At 41.2% G+C, this 25,295-nt stretch overlaps 1 protein-coding gene across 6 annotated transcripts in view; it reads left to right on the top strand.

The window, feature by feature from the left end:
* Window positions 1-3,183: 3,183 nt before the first annotated feature.
* Cntrl (centriolin) overlaps window positions 3,184-25,295 on the top strand; it is a 68,590-nt gene continuing 46,478 nt past the window's right edge. For 3 of the 6 annotated variants that reach the window (XM_029474142.2, XM_021183767.3, XM_021183758.3), the window contains exons 1-11: window positions 3,185-3,333; window positions 5,313-5,560; window positions 7,105-7,235; window positions 10,072-10,202; window positions 11,467-11,608; window positions 13,385-13,571; window positions 15,413-15,606; window positions 18,623-18,742; window positions 19,153-19,378; window positions 19,774-19,883; window positions 21,485-21,679. In XM_029474142.2, coding sequence (XP_029330002.1) covers window positions 5,344-5,560; window positions 7,105-7,235; window positions 10,072-10,202; window positions 11,467-11,608; window positions 13,385-13,571; window positions 15,413-15,606; window positions 18,623-18,742; window positions 19,153-19,378; window positions 19,774-19,883; window positions 21,485-21,679 — 1,653 coding nt within the window. In that variant the 5' untranslated portion in view covers window positions 3,185-3,333; window positions 5,313-5,343. Of the gene's footprint in view, window positions 3,334-5,312; window positions 5,561-7,104; window positions 7,236-10,071; window positions 10,203-11,466; window positions 11,609-13,384; window positions 13,572-15,412; window positions 15,607-16,856; window positions 16,879-18,622; window positions 18,743-19,152; window positions 19,379-19,773; window positions 19,884-21,484; window positions 21,680-23,974; window positions 24,158-25,295 lie in introns of those variants that run through there. The other 3 variants (XM_085834981.1, XM_029474143.2, XM_085834982.1) reach the window with 3 other exon arrangements.

The following is a 25,295-nucleotide window of genomic DNA, read 5'->3' as shown; positions in this document are numbered from 1 at the left end:
TCTGAAGCCAAACGCATTCCTGCGTTCACTACTGTCTCAAAAGGGAAGCCTGAAATCCTACTACCCTACCTCCCCACCCTATTCTTCGGCATTTTTAACTACCGTACCATCTCTTTGAGAGTCAATATGGTATCTAAATTCATTCCTAGAGCATACTCACAGAATACTTACATGCTAGTGTTATTTTGTATCCACATATTAACAAGATGAATACAGAACAAGAAAACAGGAACAACAACGAAAACCCAGTTAATTGAGGGAAGATAGTAAAAGCAGTCTGTGAAGTTTGATGTTTTATAAATGGCAGCAGGCGATCTGATATTTTCGTCTAGAATCAGATCATTTTCTCAGGTCTACACTCGCAAGCCTCTAGGAGAGGATTTATATTTATCATGGAAAATATTTTTGTTTGTAAACTGTACCTTTACTCTGTGAGACTTGAGGGTAAAAAGCAGAAATGAGCAAGTCACGCAAAAATCTCAGCATGGATGGGGAATCACAGCCTCGAGCCTAGCTGCAGAGGTATTGGCAATGGATGGATGTTAGAAGACTCAGCTTTCGTCAGGGATGAGGCCCCCGAGAGTCTACCCATGCTCCAGTAGACAACCCTAACGCCCACACGCATACAGACAGCACTAAATAAACTCAGTGGCTTTACAGAAAAACAAAACAAGACATTAATCTGGGAAGGAAAAGTGTGACGGTGAACTGGGCAGGAAATGAGGGGGTTGTGTTTTGATCAAAAACTACTCCATAGCTGAGTGGTGGTGGTGCACAACTTTAATCCCAGCACCCAGGAGGCAGAGACAGGTGGATCTCTGTGAATCCGAGGCCAGCCTGGTATACACAGCTAGTTCCAGAACAGCTAAGGCTACACAAAGAAATCTTGTCTCAAAAAAACAAAAAACAAAAAAACCCAATGGGATAAACAGACAGATAGACAGACAGGCAGATAAAAAATACCCTACACGAATGTATGAGATTTCCAAATAACAGAACAAGCTTTATTTCAAAATATAGCCATAATTTAGTCAATTTTTAAAGTCACACTAGGAAGTCACAGTAATGGCAATGGTGGAAGCTGACCGTCTCTGCCTAAGTTCCTCTGATTCTCTTTTAAAGGTGATGCTCAGAGTAATTAGTGTGGATTGTGTAAGAGAATCGAGGAAGAGCAACCTCAATAGCTTTGCTAGGGTTTGGACAAAAGATCTTGAAAAAACTATGTCACTGTGCCCTGACTCATCTTCCAACCCTGGAGACAAGTCACAGCCAGAAGCCAGATGGCCTTCCCATCTCCCCAGCTAATATCTATATTATAATCTAAATGTAATCCAGAAAAATGACAACTCATACCAGGGAATAAATTAGCATGGAATGCGAGCTGCCCTCACTCTTTTGTATATTTACTCTTGTCGGGGGTGCCTCTTCCAGTGTGCTAAGACGGACTGTTAATAATCATGGCAAGTATCTAAGGCTGGAGGTACAACCAAGATTTTCACCATGCAAGACCCAGAGAAGGTTACTGTATCTGTATAAAGGAGGAAAATAGGGCAACATGAAAGCAGAGAAAAATGAGTGTTCCGAGAGAGACCCCTGGATTTTGTGTGTGCTTTTTGATGACTACTGACTGGACTGATGAATTGACTCTGGCACAGTGTAATCTGACGACGGACGAACTCATCTGAACGCCATCACAGATTAGGGTAAACAATCATGAGTTTGTGCAATTAATCCAAGTCTCTGGCTGAAAGACAAGTACCAAAGACCAGAATCTCACCAAGGTACACTGAACTAATACCTAACACCTGAACTTTGCCTGAAAATAGGTCCAAAGTCCTTTCAAGGTTAAATAGATCTTTGCATAGAGTTTGCTTTCCAACAGCAAAGAATTGTGCTGCAAAGTTTCGAGGGGGAAAGAGAGGATCATGCTCATCAGATCCAAATAGTGCCTCCTGCTGGAAATGATCAGAACTTCCCATTAGGTCAAAGGACCTCAGCTTCTACAAACAGGCTTCATGCTGCTTAAAAGGTTCCTCTCCATATTTAGCGTCACCACACCAGACGTTTGCATAATTCGTACTGAACTGCATTTGTGCATTACTTATGTTTTCTTCAAACCGCCCTGAATTACTTAATGGCCAGCTCATTGCCAACTTTCCTAATCCTTCCTGGGGTTTGTACAAGCTGTTCTCTTTGCCAAGCAAACACCTTCCCTTGGTTAAACTCTTCTTTCAGAGTTAAGATGAAAGAAGTCTTGCTTAATGATAAAAATTAGAACATACGAAGAACTTATCAGCTACTGTTCTAAGTCATTAAGGTTAACTGCTGGAAATGGGGACGATTACATGAGAGTAGAAATTGAGGCAGAAAGGAAATTTGTAAAAGTGTTAGAAAAATGAGCCAGGAAGTTTGTGGTAAAGAAAGGGAACGTTAATGCCTGACTGGAGAATAAGATAGTTAAGAAAGATGATGGAGAGGGTGCAGAGATGGCTCAGTGCTTAATAAGAGCATATTACCGCTCTTCCAGAGGACCCAGGTTTCCAGGTTCGATTCCTCTACCCAAATAGCAGCTCACAAAGGTCTGTACCTGCAGTTATATGGGATCTGATGCCCTCTTCTGGCCTCCGCAAGCACATGGTGCAGACAATTAGGAAATACAGTAGAAGGCTGCTCTTTGGGGCATGATCTGCTCAAGTCTCTGTAAATGCTTGCTTTAGTTCTTTTGTACTAACATAAGGGGCACTCTTGGATTGTGAATCCTAGGATCATATAGCTCAAGAGAATGGTCACTGGAGCCCAAGCAGTCTTGAGGTGCAGCCACGTCCGGTTCGATCAGTTCCCAAGCATGACAATTTGCCTCGGAAATAGTCGCGTAAAGGATAGTGTGCATCGAGACACAGGAGAGCTCAAAGCCTGCCTTCCATCATCCCAAGGTCGAATGCAGTGAACATCTCCATACTGGTTCCTCCGGTTGTTGCCTTAGGGAGAGGAACGTAAGCCTTCCCCCATTGCTTCAGTGGAAAATCTCTCCTCACAGACTCGGCGCCCAGAAGGCTGACCACAGCCCGCCAGGTTCATACCTGGAAGCCTCGCACCCCAAATTGAGCGCGCGCAGAGGCGGCAAGGGTGGCGGGAAGCGCCTCCGCCCCGTCCCGCCCACTAGTCCGTGTCGGGGGCGTGGCGATCCCAAGCCCCGCCCACACCAAGCTGGCCCTCTCGGCAACCGGCACAACACAACAAAATGGCTGCTGTGCTGTCGGTCTCCTGAGGGGAAGTATCCCGGCGTCTCCGCCTCGCCCCTCCCGCTAGGCCGTTCCTTCCCGTGCTGAGGCGGTGAGTGTCCTTCGGCGTCTGGACCGAGCTGGGGTGGCGGGCGGCAAAGGCCGGAAAGCCCCGGTCCAGCGTGAGGTGTGCCGGCTCCGGACGCATTCGGGGCGGGGGAGTGTGCTTGGAAAGGGGATTGGACGGGAAGGAGGAGGGCCGGGGCCGGCGTGGGCAGGGGAGGGGAGGGCAGGGGAGGAGAGGCGTGCACAGCGGAGGACTGGGCGTTGCTGAGTCGCAAAGTTGGGGTGCGGCGCTTTGAAGGATGAGGTTCCCGCAGAGAGGAAGAGTGCCGGGGTGTGTCACCGTCTGCGGGATAACTGCGATGGAGATGGGCTGGCGGTCCTGAGGGCTCTGCTGTTTAACCTCAGTTCTGTGACTCTGAGCTTGTTCCTTTTTTCTTTTTTGAAGCGTGTGTGGATGATGGGGGCGGGAGGGACATACCGTGATGCGCATATGGAGGGCAAAGGACAACTTTGTGGAATCGGGTTTTCTCCACTTTTCCGTGGGCTACAGATACAGAACTTAGACCATCAAATTAGCACAGAAAATGCCCTTACCCACCGAGCCATCTCACTGGGGCTCTGGGCATGTCCCTTAACCACTTCCTAGATGTCTTAGTTGAGGTTTCCATTGCTGTGGTAAGACATTGTGACAGAAAGCAACTCCGGGAGGAAAGGGTTTATTTGGCCCCCATGTCCCTGGTTGCAGTGCATCCTATATCATTAGACAATTCAATTATTTTGTATCCTACATCATAGTCTTCTCTTAAAAACTCTGAAATTATAAACCATCTAGAATTATTGTTATCAAATCCTCATTAAATTATTATGAGGTCCTATGTTACTTCCCCTGATTAGCAAATTATTACTTCTAAGTAATGATTCCTATAGAATTAGGAAAGTATTCAGTGGATTCCAGAAACCTGGATCACTCAAAGATTAAGTGACGGTTCCACACCCCTGCTTCCCTCCCTGAGTTGCCATAGCTCTCGTGAAGTCTGCATGTAGAAACACACACTATCTCATAGGCTGACCATCTCAGTGAATCAGGGTTCTGAGAATGGACAGCACTTATGGACAGAAATAGAATCTGCAAGACAGCTTCGTTGGTTGCAGATCAGCATTCATCTTATTTGAAGATGGTCTGATACCACAGTAACCCTGTGGTTAAGTAAAGCTTTACTGAGACTCAGCTAGTTTTTTAAAAAGTATATTGTTAAACTGGGCTTTCAGTTTCGTTTTGTACACGAAGGTAGTATTTGGCTATAGGGAAACTCAAGGCCAAAGGAAAGCAGCCTCAGGCCAAATTCAACTTACATAAAGATTTGTATGCAACATTCTATTACAATATCCTTTTCTGATACCAACTTGTCATTGGATTGAAAGCTACTTAATATACAATCTCACTAAATATTTTTTTTCTAAAAATTAGCTGTACATTTGAGAGCTGAGGGTACACATTAGGTTGCCCAAGGTGATGTTCAAAGGGAACAAAAAGGAATTGTGGAGGAGCGCTGACATTTAGGGGAAGTAGAGGAACATGAGCCAGCAAAGGAGGCCATGGAGTAGCCAGGACAGGGGAATGTCAGTAGAGCATGGTGTACCAGACCAGCTTCTGGGAGGACAGAGTGCTTACAAGTGTTGGTTGTCAAATATTCCTGTATGTGGCCTTATATGGAAAGGACCTGTTTTCACAAAAGAGTTTTCACAAAACTATTTTGTGAAAAGTTTGAGCTGATAAACTGAGAAAAGAAGTAACTAGTGACACTCTGAGCTGAGCATGTGTCAGTGACAGGCCTCCCAGGTCTCTTCCCTGTGGAGGCTGATCAGAGGCTAAGGGAGCACTGCTCCATAAGCTTGGAGAAGTGTGGGCAGAGTCTCCATAGCCTTCCCATTGACAGCAAATGATCTGATAGCTCTAGAGAGAATGTAACACTCTCAGTAGCTGTGGGGACTTAGCCTTGTTAAATACCTTGGAAACTCTTACAGGTTTTGATGGCCACCTGGTTTTATTCTTGCAATGAAGAAAGGTTCTGAAGGAAAGCTCTCCAAAGCAAAGATGCCGCTGTCATCTCATTTTCCTGGGCCGTCATCTCTTAGGTCCAGCATGCGATCTAGGTCCCTTTCACCTTTAATTGGATCTGAGACTCAGCCTTTACATCCTGGCGGACAGTGGCCTGCACAGGCTGAGCTGACAGATGAAAGCACCGTGCCTTTGGAGCCCCAGCAACATAAAGGTACTGCTAAAACTGTGTCTTGTCTCACATGTAAGTCGAGAAGGGAAATACTGAGCTTAAATGTGGAATCTAGATATACCCCTCCCGCATCCCACCCCCTGTCCCCAAACCACCTTGTATTGCTGCTTTAATTGTTAGAAATTGTGGAAGAATGGAGAAGGGACTACTTTTGGATGAAGGTAAAGGTGTCTGAAGGGATTAGCGGGGGAAAGTTTCTAGGAGAGGAAGTTGGATTTCTTGTAGAGTTGATTTAAGCTCTTACTAGAAGTTTTCCACCTCCTCCTCAGCCGAGAGTGGAGTGCTTTCAAGGTAAAAGTTTGATCTAAGTGTGCTAGCCGTGCTTGGGCTCTTCAGGCTGCTGATCTGTAAGGGCATTGCCCTCCACTTACAGAACATGCACAGGTCCCACCGGCATTTTTAAAGTTTTTTTTTTTTTATTTTTTATTGCTGCCCTTCTAGTTTGCCTTCAGAAATGCTTTATACTTTGCTAGGTCGTGAGATTCTTATCAGCCTCTGCTGACCTGAGTACCTGACGGTTTTCTGTTAACACACTTTCAGCATGCAGTTTAGACTCTGCTGTACAGCTTCACTGTCTCTTGGTCCCTGGTTGATTCTGAATTGATTGTTATTCTAGAATGTTGGTTTTGTCAAGAGACTATTTTGTCTTTATAAAATGCAATATGATCGCATTTTCTACAAAGGCCATAAAGGAATGTCTGTTGTCTACCAAGTTGATACCCTATGTCCATAAAATGTTATGTTACTTTCTATTTCATAAAGCAACAAGTAATAAAATAGAGCTTTGAAACAAACCTCAGTGATGCATGTGGTTGAAAGTTTGATCTACAGGACCCGTGGTGGAAGGCAAGAGCTGATTCTCAGAACTGATGTTCTGACCTCCATATTTTGTTCCACGTGTACCTGCACATGAACACATGTTACCCCCACCCCCAAATAAAACAAAATACCAATTTTAAATGTATCTGCTTGAGTTGAAATTTTGGAATTTGTACCATATTCGTTGTAGGATATTGAGCAAATGATTTAAAATATTTATTTATTTTTATGTATGAGTGCTTTGCCTGGATATCTATGTACTACTTGTGTGCCTGGTGTTCTTGGAGACCAGTAGAGGGTCTTCTTACCACTGGAGTGACAGATGTTTGTGAACTGCTGTGTGGGTACTGGAATCCAACCTATGTCCTCTTCAAGAGCAGCCAGTGCTCTTAACCATCGAGCCACCTCTCATGATCAAATAATTTTTCATAAATATGAACATTAATAATTTTTCTTCAAAGGTTTATACAAATTACATATTTAAATGTAAAACATTTACTACAAAGCCCAAAGTGATAGACTGTGTTCATTATGGTAATGAGATGATATAAAGTGACATATTAAGGTACTGTGATTACAGCCAGCCAGATACCATCTGTTTATCTGCCTGGATTAAAGTTGCCTTATGTATAGTGTAAAAATGACTTCTATTTGGTGATTGATATTCATATCTTCCTATTGATAATGAACTTGTTTCTGGATTTCAGGAGCTGATTCATATGTAGGAGTCCGGTATATTACAGAGGCCCTCATCAAAAAACTCACTAAACAGGACAATTTGGCCTTGGTGAAGTCTCTGAATCTTTCACTTTCTAAAGATGGCGGCAAGAAATTTAGGGTAGGTTTCAAGCAGTTTCTAAACATAAACATTGATTTCACTTTCTTATGTCTTAAGCCTGCCAGAATTTTTTTTTAGGATTTTTTTTCCTTTAACATACACATGAGTGCAGATATTTTTGGAGGCCAGAGGCATTGGATCCCTTGGAGCTAGGGCTATTAATGTTTGAAAACTACCCAACTTGAGTGCTAGGAATTGAACTCAGGTCCTCAGCAACAATTGTGGAGGCTCTTAACTGCTGAGCCATCTCTCCAGCACCCAGTTAGCAAATATCACTTTTGGAAACATCAAGTTTTCATTTCATGGTATTATTATGGCAGAGAGAATGGCAACAGGCAGGCAGCAGGCAGGCAGGCAGTAGGCAGGCAGACAGGCAGGAAGGTGTGGTGGAGAGATAGCTGAGAGCTTTTCATCCTGATCCACAGGCAGCAGGCAGAGGGAGAACAAGACACATGGGCTTTTGAAGCCTCAAAGCATACCCTGATAGTGACATACCTCCTTCAAAAGGACACACCTCCTGATTGTTAGCTCATCAGTATATGAGTTAATGGGGGTCAATCTCATTCAAAGCAGACTTTTTTTTCATATTAGTTTCAATGAAAACAAAATTCTCAGGTATTTTATTTAATATAATCTCAAGCCTTTTCTTTTCTTTCTTTATTTTTTTCTTTCTTTTTCTAAAGAAATTCTCTTTGCTGTATATACAGACAGAAAGGAATAGGAGAGTCTAAGTATAGACACATTAGCTTCTTAATGGTGATTTACTGGGCAGTGTGATTCTTCCTGATTTAGTGAGACCTCAGTAAGAATGTTTTGTGTTTTGTTTGTAAGTGTTATTAGAATATATTTAGGTCTAAGTTGGACAGCTATAGAGGAAAAGGAAACTGCAGAAGTTTTAAAGTTGTAGAAATGACATATCACGTCAGGATGTAGTTGCTCTGTGGCTATTACATGCACCAGACATGTCAGTCAAAGGAGGCAGATACAGGGGGAAAATTTAGAGTTTGGCGTGAAAAGTGTCTAGGATTCAGTGTAGAAATAGGGAGAATCAGAGAGAATGGGATGGGGAGGAAAACCAACGTGAAAGTCAGAAGGATCTGTTGTGCTAGAAAATCTCCAGGAGCACGAGGCTGCAGGTAGAAACCTCAGACAGGCCAGGACAACAGTGGCACAGAGGAGCTGAAGATGACAACAGGAGGCCCAGGACTTGGCCATTTCAAAGTCTTTCCTTCTGTTTCTCAAACTCATCGACTATTTTCACAAGGATTATGTACAGTAGGGATTTTTTTAAATCTTATTTTATGTGTTCATGTTTTGCGTGCATGCATGTCTGTGTACTTATGTGCATTGCCTGGTGCCTGCAGAGGCTAGAAGAGGGCACTGGATGCCCTGGAACTAGAGTTACAGGTGGTTGTAAGCAACCATGTAGTTACTGGGCATCAAACTGTAGTCCTTTTCCAGGGCAGCAAGTGTCGAACCATCTCTCCACATCCTTGTTTGTGGTTTTTGTTACATTAGCCTGGTGTTCTTTGTTCCTGGGTGTACGCACAATTGATTCAACTGACATGTTATTAAGTTCTCTGCAGGATATACTCCCTCTGTGAGACCTTTTCTTACCAACCAGTTGAGGGTGTTATAGACAGACACCCTCTCCTCTTCGTTCAACAGATATTTATTTGGCATCTAGTCTGTGTCAGCAGTAGAGCTTAGCAGTGTAGACAACAGGCAAAATCTGCCTTGTGGTGCCTTGCATGCTGGCACAAGATGTTCCCATATTTTCTTTTGAGTTTTCACTGTCTAAAATCTTGTTGATGTTTGTATATCCAAGAAAGTCAAGACATCCTATGTCTTAATTTGCCACTACATTTTGTGTGCATATGCATTTCATATATATAGAACAGCTCCTGGCACCTAGTCCATGTTGGATAAATATTTGCTGAATGGACGATGATGGAGAGGCAATGATGTGCTAAGAGTTATTGCCTTACCAGGACAATAGCAGTAAATGGGAAAGGCAAGAAAAGCAAAGGTGGACAATTCTTGTAACTGTACTCATGACAAATGACGGAGGTAAGAGGAAGGTGCAGTAGAAACGCCGTTATAGTACAGTGCAACTTACTAAGTACAGAAGAAATGTGAACATGGTGAATATGAACTGCGCAGCAGGGAAATGACCTGGGTCACTGCCATAGGCTTCCTGCGTGGTACCACACCTATATATATTAGCCATGCAGTGCACATCTACTGTAAAGTGACTGCCTTTAAACTGAGAGGAGGGAACAGGAGGCCCTTAGATAGTGTAGTAGTCAGTTTATAAAGAGTAAGGCTTGGTCTTCATGTGGCTCCCCCATCAATTGGAGTAGGGGCTGTCCCTAACTCTGCTGCCTGCCTATGGATCCTGTTCCCCTAACTGGGCCACCTCCTCTGGCCTCAGTGGGAGAGGATGTGACTTGATGTGCTAGGTTGGGTTGATATCCAGGGGTCCTCCCTCTTATCAGAGAAGAGGTTATGTGAGGGAGGATGAGAGAAAGGGGGCTGCAATGGGGATATAAATAAATTAAATTAATGGAGGGGGGAAAAGGATAAGACAGTGGAAGGGAAGAGGGAGGGGCATAGAAAGATTGAGGTCAGGGGAATGGTGGTGAATAGCTTGAGGCTCTTACTCTAGAGGAGTTACTGGGTCAGGGAGAATACCAGCAGAGCCTTGCTACTTGTGGTCAAAGAAAGCTGTAGCAGGGATTGTCCAGGAAAGCTGTTAGGGTTTGCTGATCAAAACAGCCTCTAAAAGCGTCAAGAAGCCTGCTATATAAAGCATTTACCATTTATTTCCAATTAGTACATCGAAAATTTGGAGAAGTGTGTTAAACTTGAAGTACTAAACCTCAGCTATAATCTAATAGTGAAGATCGAGAAAGTGGACAAGCTGTTACGATTGCGTGAGCTCAACTTATCATATAACAAAATCAGGTGAGTGACCGCTCCTGTGGGTAGCGTTGCCAGGTCTTCTTTGCCAGAGATGGACTAACAGTATCTGTGCTACTGAAAGAGTGCTTTGAAGTAACAGGAGTTTTGATTCTTGCTTATTGGATTCTGGATCGTCACATCTGCCTTTATGATTCAGTATCACGTAAGTGTAGAGTAGTTTTTACTTAGCATTGCGAAAGCAGATACCTTTCATGGTACCAATGTGATCCTATTTCTGCAGTAACTTTGTGTCGTTGTTACCTGTGAGTCCTTGCCTTAGTGCGTGAGTAATTCATATGTGAGGAAAATGCTGCTTTGATCCTGAAGATATTCCAAATAATTTGATGCTGTATATTCATCCTTTTATTCTTTGCTATTGCTACTAGAAATGAGGAGTGTACGTCTCATTTCTAATTCAGATACACATACAAATATACAACTACAGGGATAAACCAATGTAGTAAAATCTAATGATGACTTAAGCTACATAGGAAACTGTAATGGGGAAATGAAGGAAGGATCAAATCTTGAAAACCTCTATGCACCGTTTCCCCAACTCAGACTTGTGACAAATGAAGAGACAACAGCCGTGGGCCTGGAGAAGTTCCAAGACAGAAATGAAATGTTAAAAAAAAACAACCCTGGCCAATCAAGGTCATAATGTCAAACATTCAAAAGAGTTGATCTAGTGAAAGTAATTTCATAGTAAAAACGAAGCTAGAGAAGCCGAGGAATATCTGTTGAGAATGGCACATGGACTAGGGTTAGACTGACAGCCGGATTGCAGAGACTGTGAAGAGCATGCCATCCGCCATGGTTTAGAGCGTGAGTGGCAAGTGCTTCATTAATTTTAAATATTTTCACTGCAGCGCATGTATCCATAAACAGTATCATTTTAGAATGTGTCACACATGCTGCTAGCACAGTGCGTCTTTGGTGATGACAATGCAATTATTGTGGACATCTGGGTAGCACCGTGGCACACAGTGGGGTCGAGTGTTGGCCATGGGCATCCTCTTCTCTCCTGTGTTATGTATAGTATAGTATCCTGCGTATAGTAAGGTGGGCTGGGTTGCTAGGCACACTCATAGAGCAGTGGTGGGTTGGGGAAATTTGACTTTGGCCATGTGCTTGTCGTTCAGGAAAAGAGTTCATGAATTATAGTTATGAGAAGTAGCCTGGTCTGCCGCGGCTCTTCACTGTAAACTGCAGCGAAAGGGCTTGCTCATTTTACTCATTATGTTGGATTTTCTTCTCTGGTTTCCAGCAAAATCGAAGGACTAGAAAACATGTGTAACCTGCAAAAGCTAAACCTAGCAGGTAATGAAATTGAGCATATTCCAGTGTGGTTCGCAAAGAAATTGAAATCTTTACGAGTCCTCAATCTGAAAGGCAATAAGATATCATCGGTAAGTTACTCAAAATAGCAAGATTACTTTTCCTAAAATTTAAGTGATTTGGACGATAAAGGTTTTGTCCATGTATATATTTTACATTGAGCACCATCCCTCTCCTGCCCACTATCCTCTCTTTTCCTGCCCCTTGCTCCTAGTCCCCTTTATCCTCCTAAAATCTTCTTTATTCAGATTTTTTATTTGTTGGGAAAATATTTAGAGTGAGATTTCTTTTGGCGTCCTTGTTTCATTGGCCATATGCCATATTCAGATATAACCTAAGATTCTTCAGTGTGTTAAACACAGACTGCACTCATGTTCTTAGGTACAGTGGTAACCTGGAATTGATCTCTCAGGGTTTTCCTGTCCATCAGTGCATTGCACTGCCTTACATCCCTGGGGCCTAGTGCCATTCTTCATAGGTAATAAGGATGCAATGGATATCTATTTAAAGTTATTCTGAGATAGGAAATTTGATTCCTATTTTTCAGATAAAGTCTTAATTTCTTTCATGTTTTGTTAGAAAATGCCTCCTGAACACCTAATACATTGGCTGTTACAACTGGGACAATCATCATATAACTTAATGACAATTGTCATAGATTAGAAAGGGAAAGTCCACAGGCCTAACTGCCCTGATATGACCCTGGAGAGTCCTTTGATTTCTATAAATTGTCTAAAATAGAGAAAATGGTTTCTAAGAGGCTCAGGTGAACGGAGAGGAATAGAACTGCTTCAGAAACTTTAGAACAATGAGTAACTAAGGCTTGTTCTTTATTCCTTCAAGTGTGAAGACAAATTAGAATACACACCATTTTTTTCATCTTATTGTTGATTATTTCCCTTATCTGTTCCTTACACGGAGGTTGTGGTGAGGCTTCTCTCTGTAAGCCAAGCATACCTCAGACTTGTAGTTCTCTTGCCTTTGTCTTCACATGTTGGCGCACAGGCATGCTCTGCCACACTCAGCAGGAATCCTTCCTTCTTATCCCATTGTTAAAAAGACCTGGGAAAGACACTCTCCCGTCTACTGCCAGATCTCCTGAGCCTCAGAGTGGAAGCCTTAGACTGTTCAGTATGTCACTGACAGCTCTCGAAACTCACGGGATTACAAGAAGATGCAGCCCTGGATTTACAGTTGACCCCAAGTATTTCTCAGAGTTCTTGATTTTTAGGTCATACCCAGTGTCTGCTAAAAAACAGGAAGACTGTTCAGTGTTGAGGATTTGTAATCATATATCATCTTCTCGTCTATATGTTTGGCATTGACATCATTAAGGGTAATATATATTTATTTGGGGGAAAATATGTACTTGTACTAGCAATTTAATTTAATTCTCCCAACCTACATAAGTTCTTTGAATAAACAAAAGTTTTCAAAGAATGTGAATATCTATATATGTTTGAATATCTATATATGTTTTTATGTTTTTTAACCATTAGTTATAACTCAGTTATCTTCATGTTTACCAAAATCCTTCATAGCAGTTCATTTTATGCATATTGATCAATATAAAATAAAGACATTGCAATATAGGCTGAGATTGAGCCCCCATTTTGTTCACTTACAGAGTCTGAGCTAAGGCAAGTCCCACCTTTGAACCTTGACAATGCATAGTACTGTCTGACACACCAGTGCTTACATGGCCCTTGGTGCCCCTTTCTCACACTGCTAATTAGGGGCTATGAGTTTCATAAATAGCTTTCTTGACATGCTAAAGGCAGTGCTGTTGATTTTTTTACTTCCTTTGTTCGTTTAATCATTCCTATACTGCTGTGGTACCATTTCAGCTCCAGGATATAAGCAAGTTGAAGCCTCTTCAAGATTTGACATCTCTAATCCTCATTGACAATCCAGTTGTGGCCCTTCCTCATTACCTCCAGTTCATCATTTTCCACCTCCGGTCCCTGGAAAGTTTGGAAGGTCAGCCAGTAACCACTCAGGATAGACAAGAGGCTTTCGAGAGATTCAGCTTGGGTAAGATGATGCTTACAAAGCAAGCAAACAGACAGAGAACACTAAACTTGAATGAGAAGGGAACTGACCTTTGAAAGTTCTGTAGAAGGATAGGGTCTGGTGAAATGGTTCAGAGGGTTAAGGCTTTTATTGCCAGACCTGAGGACCTGAGTTCAGTTCCCAGGACCCACTTGGTGGAAGGAAAGTACAAACTCCTACAAGTTGTCCTATTACCTGTATTACCTACCCCATGTCAGCTATGCATCCCTACTCACAGCCAATGAATAAAGGAACAAATATACCACACCTAACATTTAAAACAAGAAGGGTAAATTATAAACCTGATAATCCTACTAAAATGGAAATGGCACCATAAACTGGTTAATCAAGCAAGTATCTGTCGCCATATACTATGTACCGAAAGTTCCCCACCTCAAAAGTGATCTCCTGTGTGTGTGTGTGTACAGTTCGAGAAGAGGCAGAACGGTGAGCAGCCAAGAAAACAGTAATGACAAGCTAGTGAGATCAGAGTACAGGAGACAGAGTTTAAGATTTCAAGAGAGCAAGTGGTCCCCGTGGTGAATGGGCTGACATATGATTAAGTAAGATTAACACAGACATGGCTTTAGAATTACTTTAGGCCTGGCAGTGGTGGTACACACTTTTAATCCCAGCATTTGGGAGGCTGGTGGCAGGTGGATCGATAAGTTCAAAGCCAGCTTGGTCCAGGATAGCTAGCGCTATAACACAGAAACCCTGCCTCAAAAAAAAAAAAAAAAAAAAGAAAAAAAGAAAAAAAGGCTTTGGATTAGTGTTCCTGCTTAGAGAAGTTGGATAGGGATGGGAACTAATGGTAGATAAGGAATGGGAAAGAGATATTTGATCAAAGGTTTGAAATTTCTACAGCAGTCTCACACTTCCAATACTTAATAATTGTAATTCTTAAGTATTAAAGGTAAATAAAAGATCTAAGACTAAACACTCACTGAAAGCTTCAAGGAAATGGGAAGAGACAATGCAATTAAACCTCAAAGTTTTTAGTTATGAAATAGCATTCTTGAGATCAGAGGGAGAGACAAGTCAGGCCTTTATTCCTTTACTTCATAAAAACAAGGTCCAAAGAGATTAGATTTTGAGAGGGGCAGGGGAGAGCTCTCATTGATCATCTTTTGGTAGGAGGGATACTTTCTTGATCAAAAAATAGAGAGAAAATAATATGTATATGTCAGTACCTTTGTTGTCTTTGCGGGAGGAGAATTAGGGCCCTCCCTTAATGAAACGTGAAGCTCTCGCTGAGAAAGACTAGTTGGAGGATGGGAGGTTTGAGGAGAAAGGATATGAAGTGACTATTTTAGAGTGTTGAGGAATCAGCCTCTCTTTGATCTGAATTTGAAATCGGTATTAATCTACTTTTGACCTACAAAAATGGCAGTTTCACACCAGTGAGATGGCTCAATGAGGAAGGATGCTCTCTGTGCAAGCCTGATCAGAAACAGCCCATCCTGGAACCCACAGAAGGGTAGAAGAGAGCCTCTCTGAGTGTGTGTGTATGTGTGTGTGTGTGTGTGTGTGTGTGTGTGTGTGTGTGTGTGTGTGTACTCACACATGCAAACACACACACACACACACAAATAATAATTGAAGTAAAAATCCCTTCAAATTGCCATACCTTTCTTAACTCTTTAATATAGGTCAGATTCAGATTCAAGGTGGTCATCTTTTCCCCAAAACACCATGGCAGCTGATTTTGAAGTCAGTTGTGCTACACAGTTCTTAGACTTGTTTTGCCACTGTTCTGAGCATACTTGCTGTTTTCCAAGATGAGAATATAATGATATTAGCTACTTCGTTTTTATTGACAGAGGAGATAGAAAGACTGGAAAAAGACCTGGAGAAGAAGACAGTGGAAACAGAAGAGCTTAAGAGCAAACAAACAAAGTTTCTCGAGGAAATAAAGAATCAGGATAAACTAAACAAGTCATTAAAAGAAGAAGCCATGTTACAAAAACAGAGCTATGAGGAGCTAGAAAGTGACCTCAGCACAAAAAAGGAGTTGGTGAGTCTGCTATACATTGGTTTGGCTGTATTCTGTTACTGCTCTTACATGTAAAAGCACTATGTCCTGCTGTAGCATTGGAAGATGGGGTTAACAGGAACATGGACAAGGGCTTTGTGAACTGTAGGTGACTGTGATGTGCTGCTCGAAGGAGAATGTGTGAAGAACGGCATGAAGGGGAGCATAATGCCGTGCACTGGGAGGAGCTGGTCACACTGCTTAGAATATGTTTCAAAGAGCATCACGGAGAAGACTGTATAACATAACATATCCTGTGTCATGGAGACTTCTTTTCAATAGAAATGGTAACAGTAATATGTTAAAGTAAATTCCAGTGTGTGCACACACACACACACACACACACACACACACACTAAATCTTGATAAATGCTACTGTCCACTTTAAAAAGCTTATTACCAATTTATGCTTTCCACAGCAGTGAGTAAAAGGATCAAACTGGGTTTATTATTGTGAACTTACGGGGGGAAATGGAATCTTGTTAAAGTTTTATTTTTATGTTTTTGTAATTGCTGGAGAAGTGAATAGTATATATATATTTGTTGATCATTTATTTTTCTTTTGTAAATTACCCATTTCATTATTTTTTCTCTTTTTTGTATGTTTAAAAAAAGAATTCTAAGTCTCATTTTGAAAGCTTATATTTTCCTTTGTCTCTTGCAGAATATGTGATAACATCATCTTTAGTGATTTGCAGTTTTACTAAGTAATTAATTGTGCATTAAACTAGTTTTTTTTTTTTTAATAAAAGAAAAGTCATGTTGAATTAAGTTTTTTAAGGGCCATTTAAACTGTAGTTAACCCCTATCCTCACCAACGGCAAATACTAACCAACTTTGTCTGTTGGGGGTTTTTGTACATTGGTTTCTTTTTTTGTTTTATTGTTTTGCAAGCTACTTAACTTTGACCTTTTACTGTTCCTGCTTTTTAAATGGGAATATTTACCTGCCCTGCCACCCTCAGGACTGTGAGGACTTAAGACTCTGAGTGTGAAAATAACTCCGAGTAAAGCAAGCTAAGTAATGCCAGGTGGTGTTTATGCTCAGTGAAGCCATGTGTTAGAGGCAGATTGAGACAGTACTAATAACCATTCCCTTCCATGGTATGTCATCAATAGAGAGATGCTGGTAGCATCAGAGCCTAGCTCTCTCCACTGTTCTTCCGGTGACATGTCTGTTTGATTCTTTCTTCTCTGAGTCCACGTCTTGGTTTCTTACAGGTCATTTTCCACTGAGTCTTTATTCTTCTCTAAGGTAGCTCCTCCAGGGCTGAGCTGCACACTGTGTTCTGTGGGGTTGCATGATGACTTGTGTTAATATGCTTGCTTACATTTTAAGTTTTCAAACTGGCTTGCTTCTTTGAGAATGTGTTTGTGTTTGTGTGATGTGTTATAAATGACTTTGTCTACAGGAGAGTAAATTTGAATATGAGAGGAACTTAGTATTACTCTTCCTGTTAGTAATGTGTTAACTGCAGTCATCTCTTGATTATTCACAGCCAGCACGCAGCAAGCCTACTTCCTTTGACTCCTTTTTGCAGTACTTTATGCACTTGTGCCTTCGGATATTTGCTGAGGGCTTATTATCCTCTAATCCAGAGCTATGAAAAACACAAAATCATTTTGAAAAAAAGCCATGTCTGCCTTTGTTTAGCCCTATTGTCAGTTTGCTTTGGGGGAAAAACCCTAACCATAAGTGATGCTGTTGATTGTGAGTTGTCTCTGAGACTCAGGTCCTCTTGAAAATTGACTGAATACATCAGTGTGGGCAATGCACTAGACAGCAAGAGGACATTGATGGCAGCATGGGACAGCAGAGTGCTAGACTTGAACCCATGATACTAGAATTTGAACACTGCTCAGTTGGGCAAGTCGCTTAGCATCTCTGAGCAGCTTTGATGGCCTCCTAGTAGAGTAGTGATCTAGGTGAGCTGGCACATGCAGATGACCCAGCAGCTGTGCGAGAGCGCCGCTTAGTGTTCCTCCATTGGATGGATACTCAGGAGGGGACTGCATGCTAACTTATGCACGATTTGGGGCTCCTGGCCTTGTAAAATGTTCGTGTGTATACTTTGTTTCTTTTCAACTTGCATTTTGATGAAATATTTCTGCATGCTTTTCTGTCTGAAAGCAACCCTCAGATTGTCAAAAAAGAAAAGAACAAGTAAAAAATCCCTTAGCGGACCTTTGAATGAACTCAAAGGATCTGTTTGGAAGTCAGGTCACCTGTGGCAAGGCAGTTCACCAATCTGAGACACAACTTCTGCACTTGCAAATGCAGAAATTAGATTATATTATCCTTACGTTCTCCTCCTAGTGCCAAAATCTCCAAGAGTACCAAAAAGCTGCAGTTAGAGTAAAGTTACTGGAGTATTAAAAGTTACTAATATCACATATTTGCATCTGATTGAGCTCATTTACATTTTTTAACCTCTGCTACAAAGAGTTCTGCTATTCTGACCCAGCACTGAGGCACGTGTCTATACGTCTGGCACTCAAGAGGCTTAGACAGGGAGTTCACACAATCTGCCTGCCTGGGCTGCATAACAAATTCCTGGCAAACATAGTGAGATCCGCTGCTCCCACTCCCACCCGTACTGAACACTCCCAGCTAAGATTCATCAGCTAAACCCAGCTCCTCCTCCTCTGTAAAATGTCCCTCCATGAACTGAAGCAAAGAGTGGGTTTACTACATCTGAATTAGTGACCAGGACCAGGACCAGGACGCAAAGCATTGCAGGATGGCTGGCATTTGTTTCATGTTCACATGAAACAATTTGAATTGTTCTTTATGACTCACTGTTTCCTGAAATGGCATATCAGAGGTCTTTTATGTGACCTCTTCTGAAATGATAATTGTGTTGCATTTTTTGTAATGTGGGATTGAGATAAAATATTCTCAGTGTTGTACTATTTGATATAGTTTAGCTAGAACTGCCCATATCATCATAGGACTACGTTACCGTACTGATACTTATCCATCTCATATTGGCCAATAGCTAAAACAGAAAACAGTGGAGCTAACACGGGCATGTCAGAAGCAGTATGAGCTGGAGCAGGAACTGGCCTTTTATAAAATTGATGCCAAGTTTGAGCCACTAAATTATTATCCATCAGAGGTAAGTTTATATTTTTTAGTAATCCAAAATTAAAGCCAGGATTGGGGAGGCAGGAACAAGACAAGTGATAGTAATATCAAGGGGATTTTACCATGAATATCTCTGTTACCTTTTTAAATACATATTTGTATTCATATGTGTATCCCATAGCTGTGGATAGTCTAGTCAGTTAATCTAAACTCTACTTGTTAAGTAGAGGGAGTAATCCTTTTGAGACCATTTTAAATTCTAATTCCTTTTCACTATATGAAAAAGAAGAGAATGAATAACATATCTTTTAGCCTCTAGGCAAGTTAGATTAATATAAATGTAAGTATTCTGTGATAAGTTTGCCATTAATAAGGTGAATAATGTCATTTGACTGGAAGTTGCTTCTTAATCCATAAATCTTATTAATATGCTTGCTTTAGTATGCTGAAATTGACAAATACCCAGATGAAAGCCCTTACATTGGCAAATCCAGATACAAGAGAAATATGTTTGCCACGGAGACTTACATTGTCAGCGACGCCCAGGCAGTTCAGATCAGGAAGATGGTGCCAGAAGGAGGACAGTTTAGACACGAGCACACACCCCCGAGAGTCCAAGCACCACCTGATAAACAGTTGGAAGATACGGAAAAAAAAATAAGTGCAGGTAAACAGAGGTACTCTTAAGTTCTTAGAAAAGAAAAGACAGGCTATGACTGCATGGTGGAACATTTGCCTAGCATGTGCAAGGCTCTTTTTCAGTGTCCAGCTCTACAAAAGGTAATGTGTGCACACATATAATATAGTCCTAGTATCTTAAAACAGTGCTAAGAGCGATAAGGCACAGTCCTTCTGATGTTATGAATTATACAAAAAAGATTAATTAGAGTTTTATGAACAGAGTTTAATAGAGATAGAAGCCATCATAAGTAAGACATAGCTTTGTTCTGCAATGGAACACCTTAACTGGGTGGAGTTCATTGCAAAGAAAGAAAGTAGTAAAAGTTCTAGAAGTCAACATTTTTTCATTTGTGAATGTGAGAATTGTTTTTAAATTTGCAGCACAAACTCGACTGTCAGAACTACACCATGAAATAGAAACAGCAGAACAAAAAGTATTACGGGCTACTCAAGAATTTAAACAACTGGAAGAAGCTATACAACAAAAAAAGGTATGTGAATCATGCCGGAGAAATCACTGCTAATGTGGGCTTGCTTCCTACCTGTAAAACTGCAGTAGTGCTGGCGCTTGCCTTTAATCCCAGCACTCAGAAGGAAGAGGCAGGAGGAACTCTGAATTTGAGGCCAGCTTGGTCTATAGAGTGAGTTCCAGACCAGCCAGGGATATTCAGCCATATAAATCATTTTGAAATTAATTATTGGATTAGTGTAGAGTAGAATATGGTTACAGTATTTCATTCATAATGATATCCTGTTAATATTTCATAAAATATGTAGAAATAAATTACTTAAAAAATCGAGGTGTGGTGGCACATGACAGGCAGGCGAGTATCTGAGTTTGAGGCCAGTCTGGTCTATAGAGCAAGCTCCAGGACAGCCAAGGCTACACAGAGAAACATTGTCTTGAGAAACCCTGTCTCAAAAAACCCAAACCAACCAACCAAACAATATATTACTTATGAGAGTAATTACTGCTCTTCCAGAGGACCAGAGTTTGGTTTTGGTTTTTTGTTTGGCTCTGTTTTGTTTTGTTTTGTTTGTTTTCTATTGTTTTTTTTTTTTTTTTTAAGTTACTGTGTCAACCCTCAGAACTCACTGGTAGACTATCTCCATATTTAAACTGTAGTACAGCAATTCGTAAAATGTCTCAAGTCACACAGTCTTGGTTCTACGACCTCCTAATATGACATTGAGGAAGACGCCTGATTTTCTGTGACGTTATTGTCCTACATGTAGAACTGCAGCAGTGATAGAGCACACTGTTAATCCCAGCACACGGGAGTAAGAGGCAGGCTGATTTCTGTGAGTTCTGAGGTCAGCCTGGTCCAAATAGTGAGTTCTAGGCCATCCAAGGATACATAGCAAGACCCTATCTCAAAAATAAATATAATAAATTGCGGTGGTATCTTTCTACCTTACATGTTTCAAGGATTACAAGGTATGCAATTTAGAGTCATACCTCCTGCATATCCATGCATCAAGTCAGCCATTCTACTGCTGTGATGATGACAGCTTTAACTGCACTTGTCACCACATTCCTAATGTTCATAAGCTTTTAGAGGTAGGGTTTCTACCTATAATTAGCATAAAACTACAAACTGCATAGAGACTGCCTAGCTGTCTTAGCTGCTTTTCAGTTGCTGTGACAAATCACCATGACCAAGGCACTTTATAAAAGAACCTGTCTAATTTGGGAACTCACAGTTCTAGAGAGTTAGAATCTATGACCTTGTGGCAGGGTGCATGGCAGCAGGCAGGCAGACAGGCATGGCACTGGAGTAGTAGCTGGGAGATCACAACACAAGGCAGAAAGACCTAACTGGGAATGACTTGGGCTTTTGAAACTTCTGAGCCTGTAACACCTGCAACAATGCCAAACCTCTTAAATCTTCGAAAACAACTGGAGACCAAGTATTCAAATATATAAGCATGTGGGAACAATTTCCATTCAAACCACAACACTAGACAATTACCACATCTCTTATTTTAAAAGTCTTCTATAACAGAGTATTTTTGAAGTTATAGGTGCTAGCTTCATAAATTGTTGTTGCTCTTCTTTATTAATTATGTGCTGGGGGCTGGGGATAATTAGATTTCAGAAGCAGAGAAAGACCTTCTTCTCAAGCAGTTGAGTGGTAGACTACAACATCTAAACAAATTACGCCAGGAAGCTCTGGACCTAGAAATACAGATGGAAAAGCAAAGAAAAGAAATTGCCGAAAAGCATGAAGAGATCAATACCGTGCAGCTAGCCACAGACAGCCTGGATTCCAAAGACCCAAAACATGTAAGTAAAATGGGAAATCTTGATTAGTTCCACGGAGACTGCGACTTTATATCTGTGTATAGATAGTATTTGCCTTACCATTTTAATAGCAGAATTCTTTCTATAAGTTTTCATTTGCTATACAGATTTAAGTTAGAAAAAAATATTCATATACAAATACTTATATGTGTATAATTATTTGCATATGAATACATATAATTAGAAAGATATGAATGTATTCATATCAAACATTTATATCCAAAACGGAACCACCTAGTCTTGAACAAATTGGTTTTCAATAAATGAAGGCTACATGACACACTATTTGGGGGGCGTGGCTGATTTTTGTTGTATTCTAGAGCAAGAGAAACTTTCTTCAGGGAACTCTGTAAATTGGTCTCCTAAAGACAGGAAATGCTGAAGCAAGGTCAGAGGACTTCTGTACCTCTTTAAGTTTTCATGCAGATAATCCACAGATGTTGTTTGCTGGTTCTATTTATTTTGTCCTTAAAAAGAAAACATTTCTCTGGAGTTTGCCATGCTGTGTTGTGAAACAAAGATGAGTGAATGATAGGGTTAGGCTCTTGTCTCTTTCTGTCAATCTATACTCTAGTAAATCTTACTAATGATGTATATTTTAGCCCCTGTTCTGAAATAAGGTAAAACTATTTCCTTTATAATTTACTGTCACAGGTGGAATTGTAAAGTTATAATAAAAAAATGAAGATCTCTGGACTAACAGGAATCAGGATGTAATGTGATAAGGACAGTGCACTAGAAATGCTTTAAGTACTTGTCAGATTTCTCTTTAAACATCAGTTCTATATGTTTGTATGTAAGTATGTATGTACCTATAAATAGAGGCCATGTAATTTTGACAAGGATAAACTAATTGTCGTAGGTATAAAATATCTTCAAAAAAGAAGCCTAAGCCTTGATATTCTAACTGAAAGTATTATTTGTGTGTGTGCATGTGTGTAGTGTACATTTGTATGTGCACATAGCATCATGTGTATGTGGAGGGTAGAGGTCAATGTCCATTGGCATCCTCACTTGCTTTCTGTTTATATATTCATTCATTCATTCATTTACTCATTTTTGAGACAGGATCTCTTATTGAATCTGAAGCCAATTAATTGAGCTAGGTCAGGAGCTTCAGCCGTTGGCTTTTGTCCCCTCCACCTAACCCGCACTGGGGTGCTATGGTCTTGCTCTGTGCCTGCCTTACAGGAGGGCTGAACATCGAGATTCAGCTCTTAGGCTTACATGCCCACCTCCCCAGGTTATTCTCAAGAATTTTTGTCAGATGAAAAATCAGATTTTTAAGTCCTGTAATGTATATCAGTCAGTAGTATCTTACTATATTGTATTTACATATTAAGTCCTCAATCTGTGAAAGGGTTGCCATGACAATAGAAAACCATATCCCCCGGAAGGCAAGAATGAAGCAGCTTGCTGGTCCTGAGTCAGATTAAAGCCACAATTGTGTTTGCTACAGCAAATGACCATGGCATTCTAGGCATAAGGGGAAATTAAGTTTCCCTGTATTTCTGAGCCGTATCACATAGAGGAAAGGGCTAAAGAGACCTTTTGTTTTGTTGTTGTTTTGGTTTGGTCTTTCTTTGAGACAAGGTTTCTTTGTGTAGCCTTGGCTGTCCTGGAACTCAGATCCATCTCCCTCTCCAGTACTGGGATTAAAGATGTACCATCACCTCCCTGTTTTTTGTGTGTTCTTTTGTTGTTGTTGTTGTTGTTGTGAGGGACGTGCCTCAGACAGGCTTCTCTGTGTAGTCTTGAGGGTTGTAGGTAGGTAAGGCACACCGACCAAACTCCAGTCCTGATACCACAGCACAGTTCTCAAGGTTTCCACTAGCACAGGGTAGAACTGTGACTTAGGGAAACTAAATTACTTGCCCCCTCAGCACTCTTAGGAAGGGATGGAGCCCTTGCTTAAGTTATTACAACAACCCTCTCCTTACACAAGGATTTTTAAAATCCAAAAATGAAAAATGAAATCTTAGCTCAGAACCAAGCCTATTCAGTTTTTTAAAAATACATAAACATTTTATTAGGTTTCAAAAGGGGAAATGGCGTTTAAAAGTCGAATCCCGCTTTAGTTACCAAGTTTTCCCAGCTAGAGGAACAATTATCACCTGCAAACACAATGCAGATCTGTCCTGCTTTCCTAGAGGGAATTAGAGTGATCTTTCAGCCTTTGGGTGTGATTGGCCCTCGGGAGCTTCCTGTGTTTTGATTTAAAGTTGCAGGCGGGGCGTGACCACAGAGACTGCTGGTGACTGGACTAGCTCGCTGTCACTCATGCTTGACTAGGACCATAGTTTGAGGTGCTGGGAAGTTACTTGGGCACGGAGGCTCGTGCCAAGATGTGGCTGTCAGAGAGGGAAGTGCACATGAATTTGAAGACAGACTTAGAAAGCTTTGCGCAGTCTGTTTTTGTTCTCCACGGCTCAGTCATAACAGGAAAGATTCGGAGTTAAGGTATGGTCATTCCTTTGTGCATAAAGAAAGGGCTTGGAAGGAGGAGGAGCCAGATCTGTAAGTTCCTGTTTGTTTTCACAGTAACTCTTTTGTGAGCTCCACGCTGCAGAAAAACCGCAGGAATGGCTGTGGCACCGCGTGTTTAAGGCATAGCAGTGACATCTTCTGAACCACATGCTTGCCCTGCGTATATTAACGGCGAATTTTAAGATGTTGATTAAGAGGACAGTAGAATTTTTGTTCATTTTTGAGCCACAAAAGTGTTTGGTGTACTATTAGGATATAAACTTTTACCTACCTACAGTAACTGTTGTAGGAAAGATTTAAGATGGGTATTTGGGGAATGGGAAAAGGTGATTCGAACATCCTGTCAAATCTACCACCTGTAAAATAAAAGCTGGCCTAGAAGGTGGCGGTGGCCACTCATTTGCTCCCCATTTGAGAGGGGTACCTTCTCAAACAAAGCACTTTCTTGTAGAAGCTAACATGTCTTAGGCTTGAAAACCATAGCACTTGTTGCTCGGGCTCTAACTGTTCTCCTAATGAGTTTTTCCTCAGTTATTGTTCTATTCTTCTGATCCTCTTGGATAAGGTTGGAGTCTTGGGAGCCTTGAGGGGAAGGGTGGAATTAGCAGGAAGGCAAATGCCTCTCTTGGGAATTATTTTGTCTCCAAATGAACTGTTGCCTAAGGAAACCAGTCAAGACATTTGATTGACCTGAGATTCAGGCTTACATTTCTGAAGTGGAAGGTTAGACTAGATCATTGGCTCTCTGTTTTCCCCAGCACACCTCGGGGAGATAATACATTCCTCTCACTTAGCAGTGGATCCATGATACCATAATTGTCAGGGCGCAGGGGCAAGAGGGTGTGTGAGCCAGAGCGCGGATAGTGTAAGGAGTATGCCTCCCAGGACCCTACAACTGAATACCTGCTGGGATAAATGATTTTTGAGCTTCCTCTCCATTCCCAGATAATTATATCTAAGAACAAAATGTTTGAATGAATAGGAGATAGAAAATAAATTTGAATCCCATGTGTTTATTAATCAGAAGTCTCCATTTCCCCCAAGCCTCCCTGAGAAACATTTTAAAAGTATAATTAAATGCTATTTTTTCAAATTAAAAAGACTTTAGTTA

The sequence above is a fragment of the Mus caroli genome, unplaced genomic scaffold, assembly GCF_978045245.1.
Source record: "Mus caroli unplaced genomic scaffold, Mus_caroli_1 scaffold_2, whole genome shotgun sequence".
NCBI lineage: Eukaryota > Metazoa > Chordata > Mammalia > Rodentia > Muridae > Mus > Mus caroli.
Note: the sequence above shows the minus strand (reverse complement) of the source record. Positions and strands in the feature narration are given on the sequence as shown.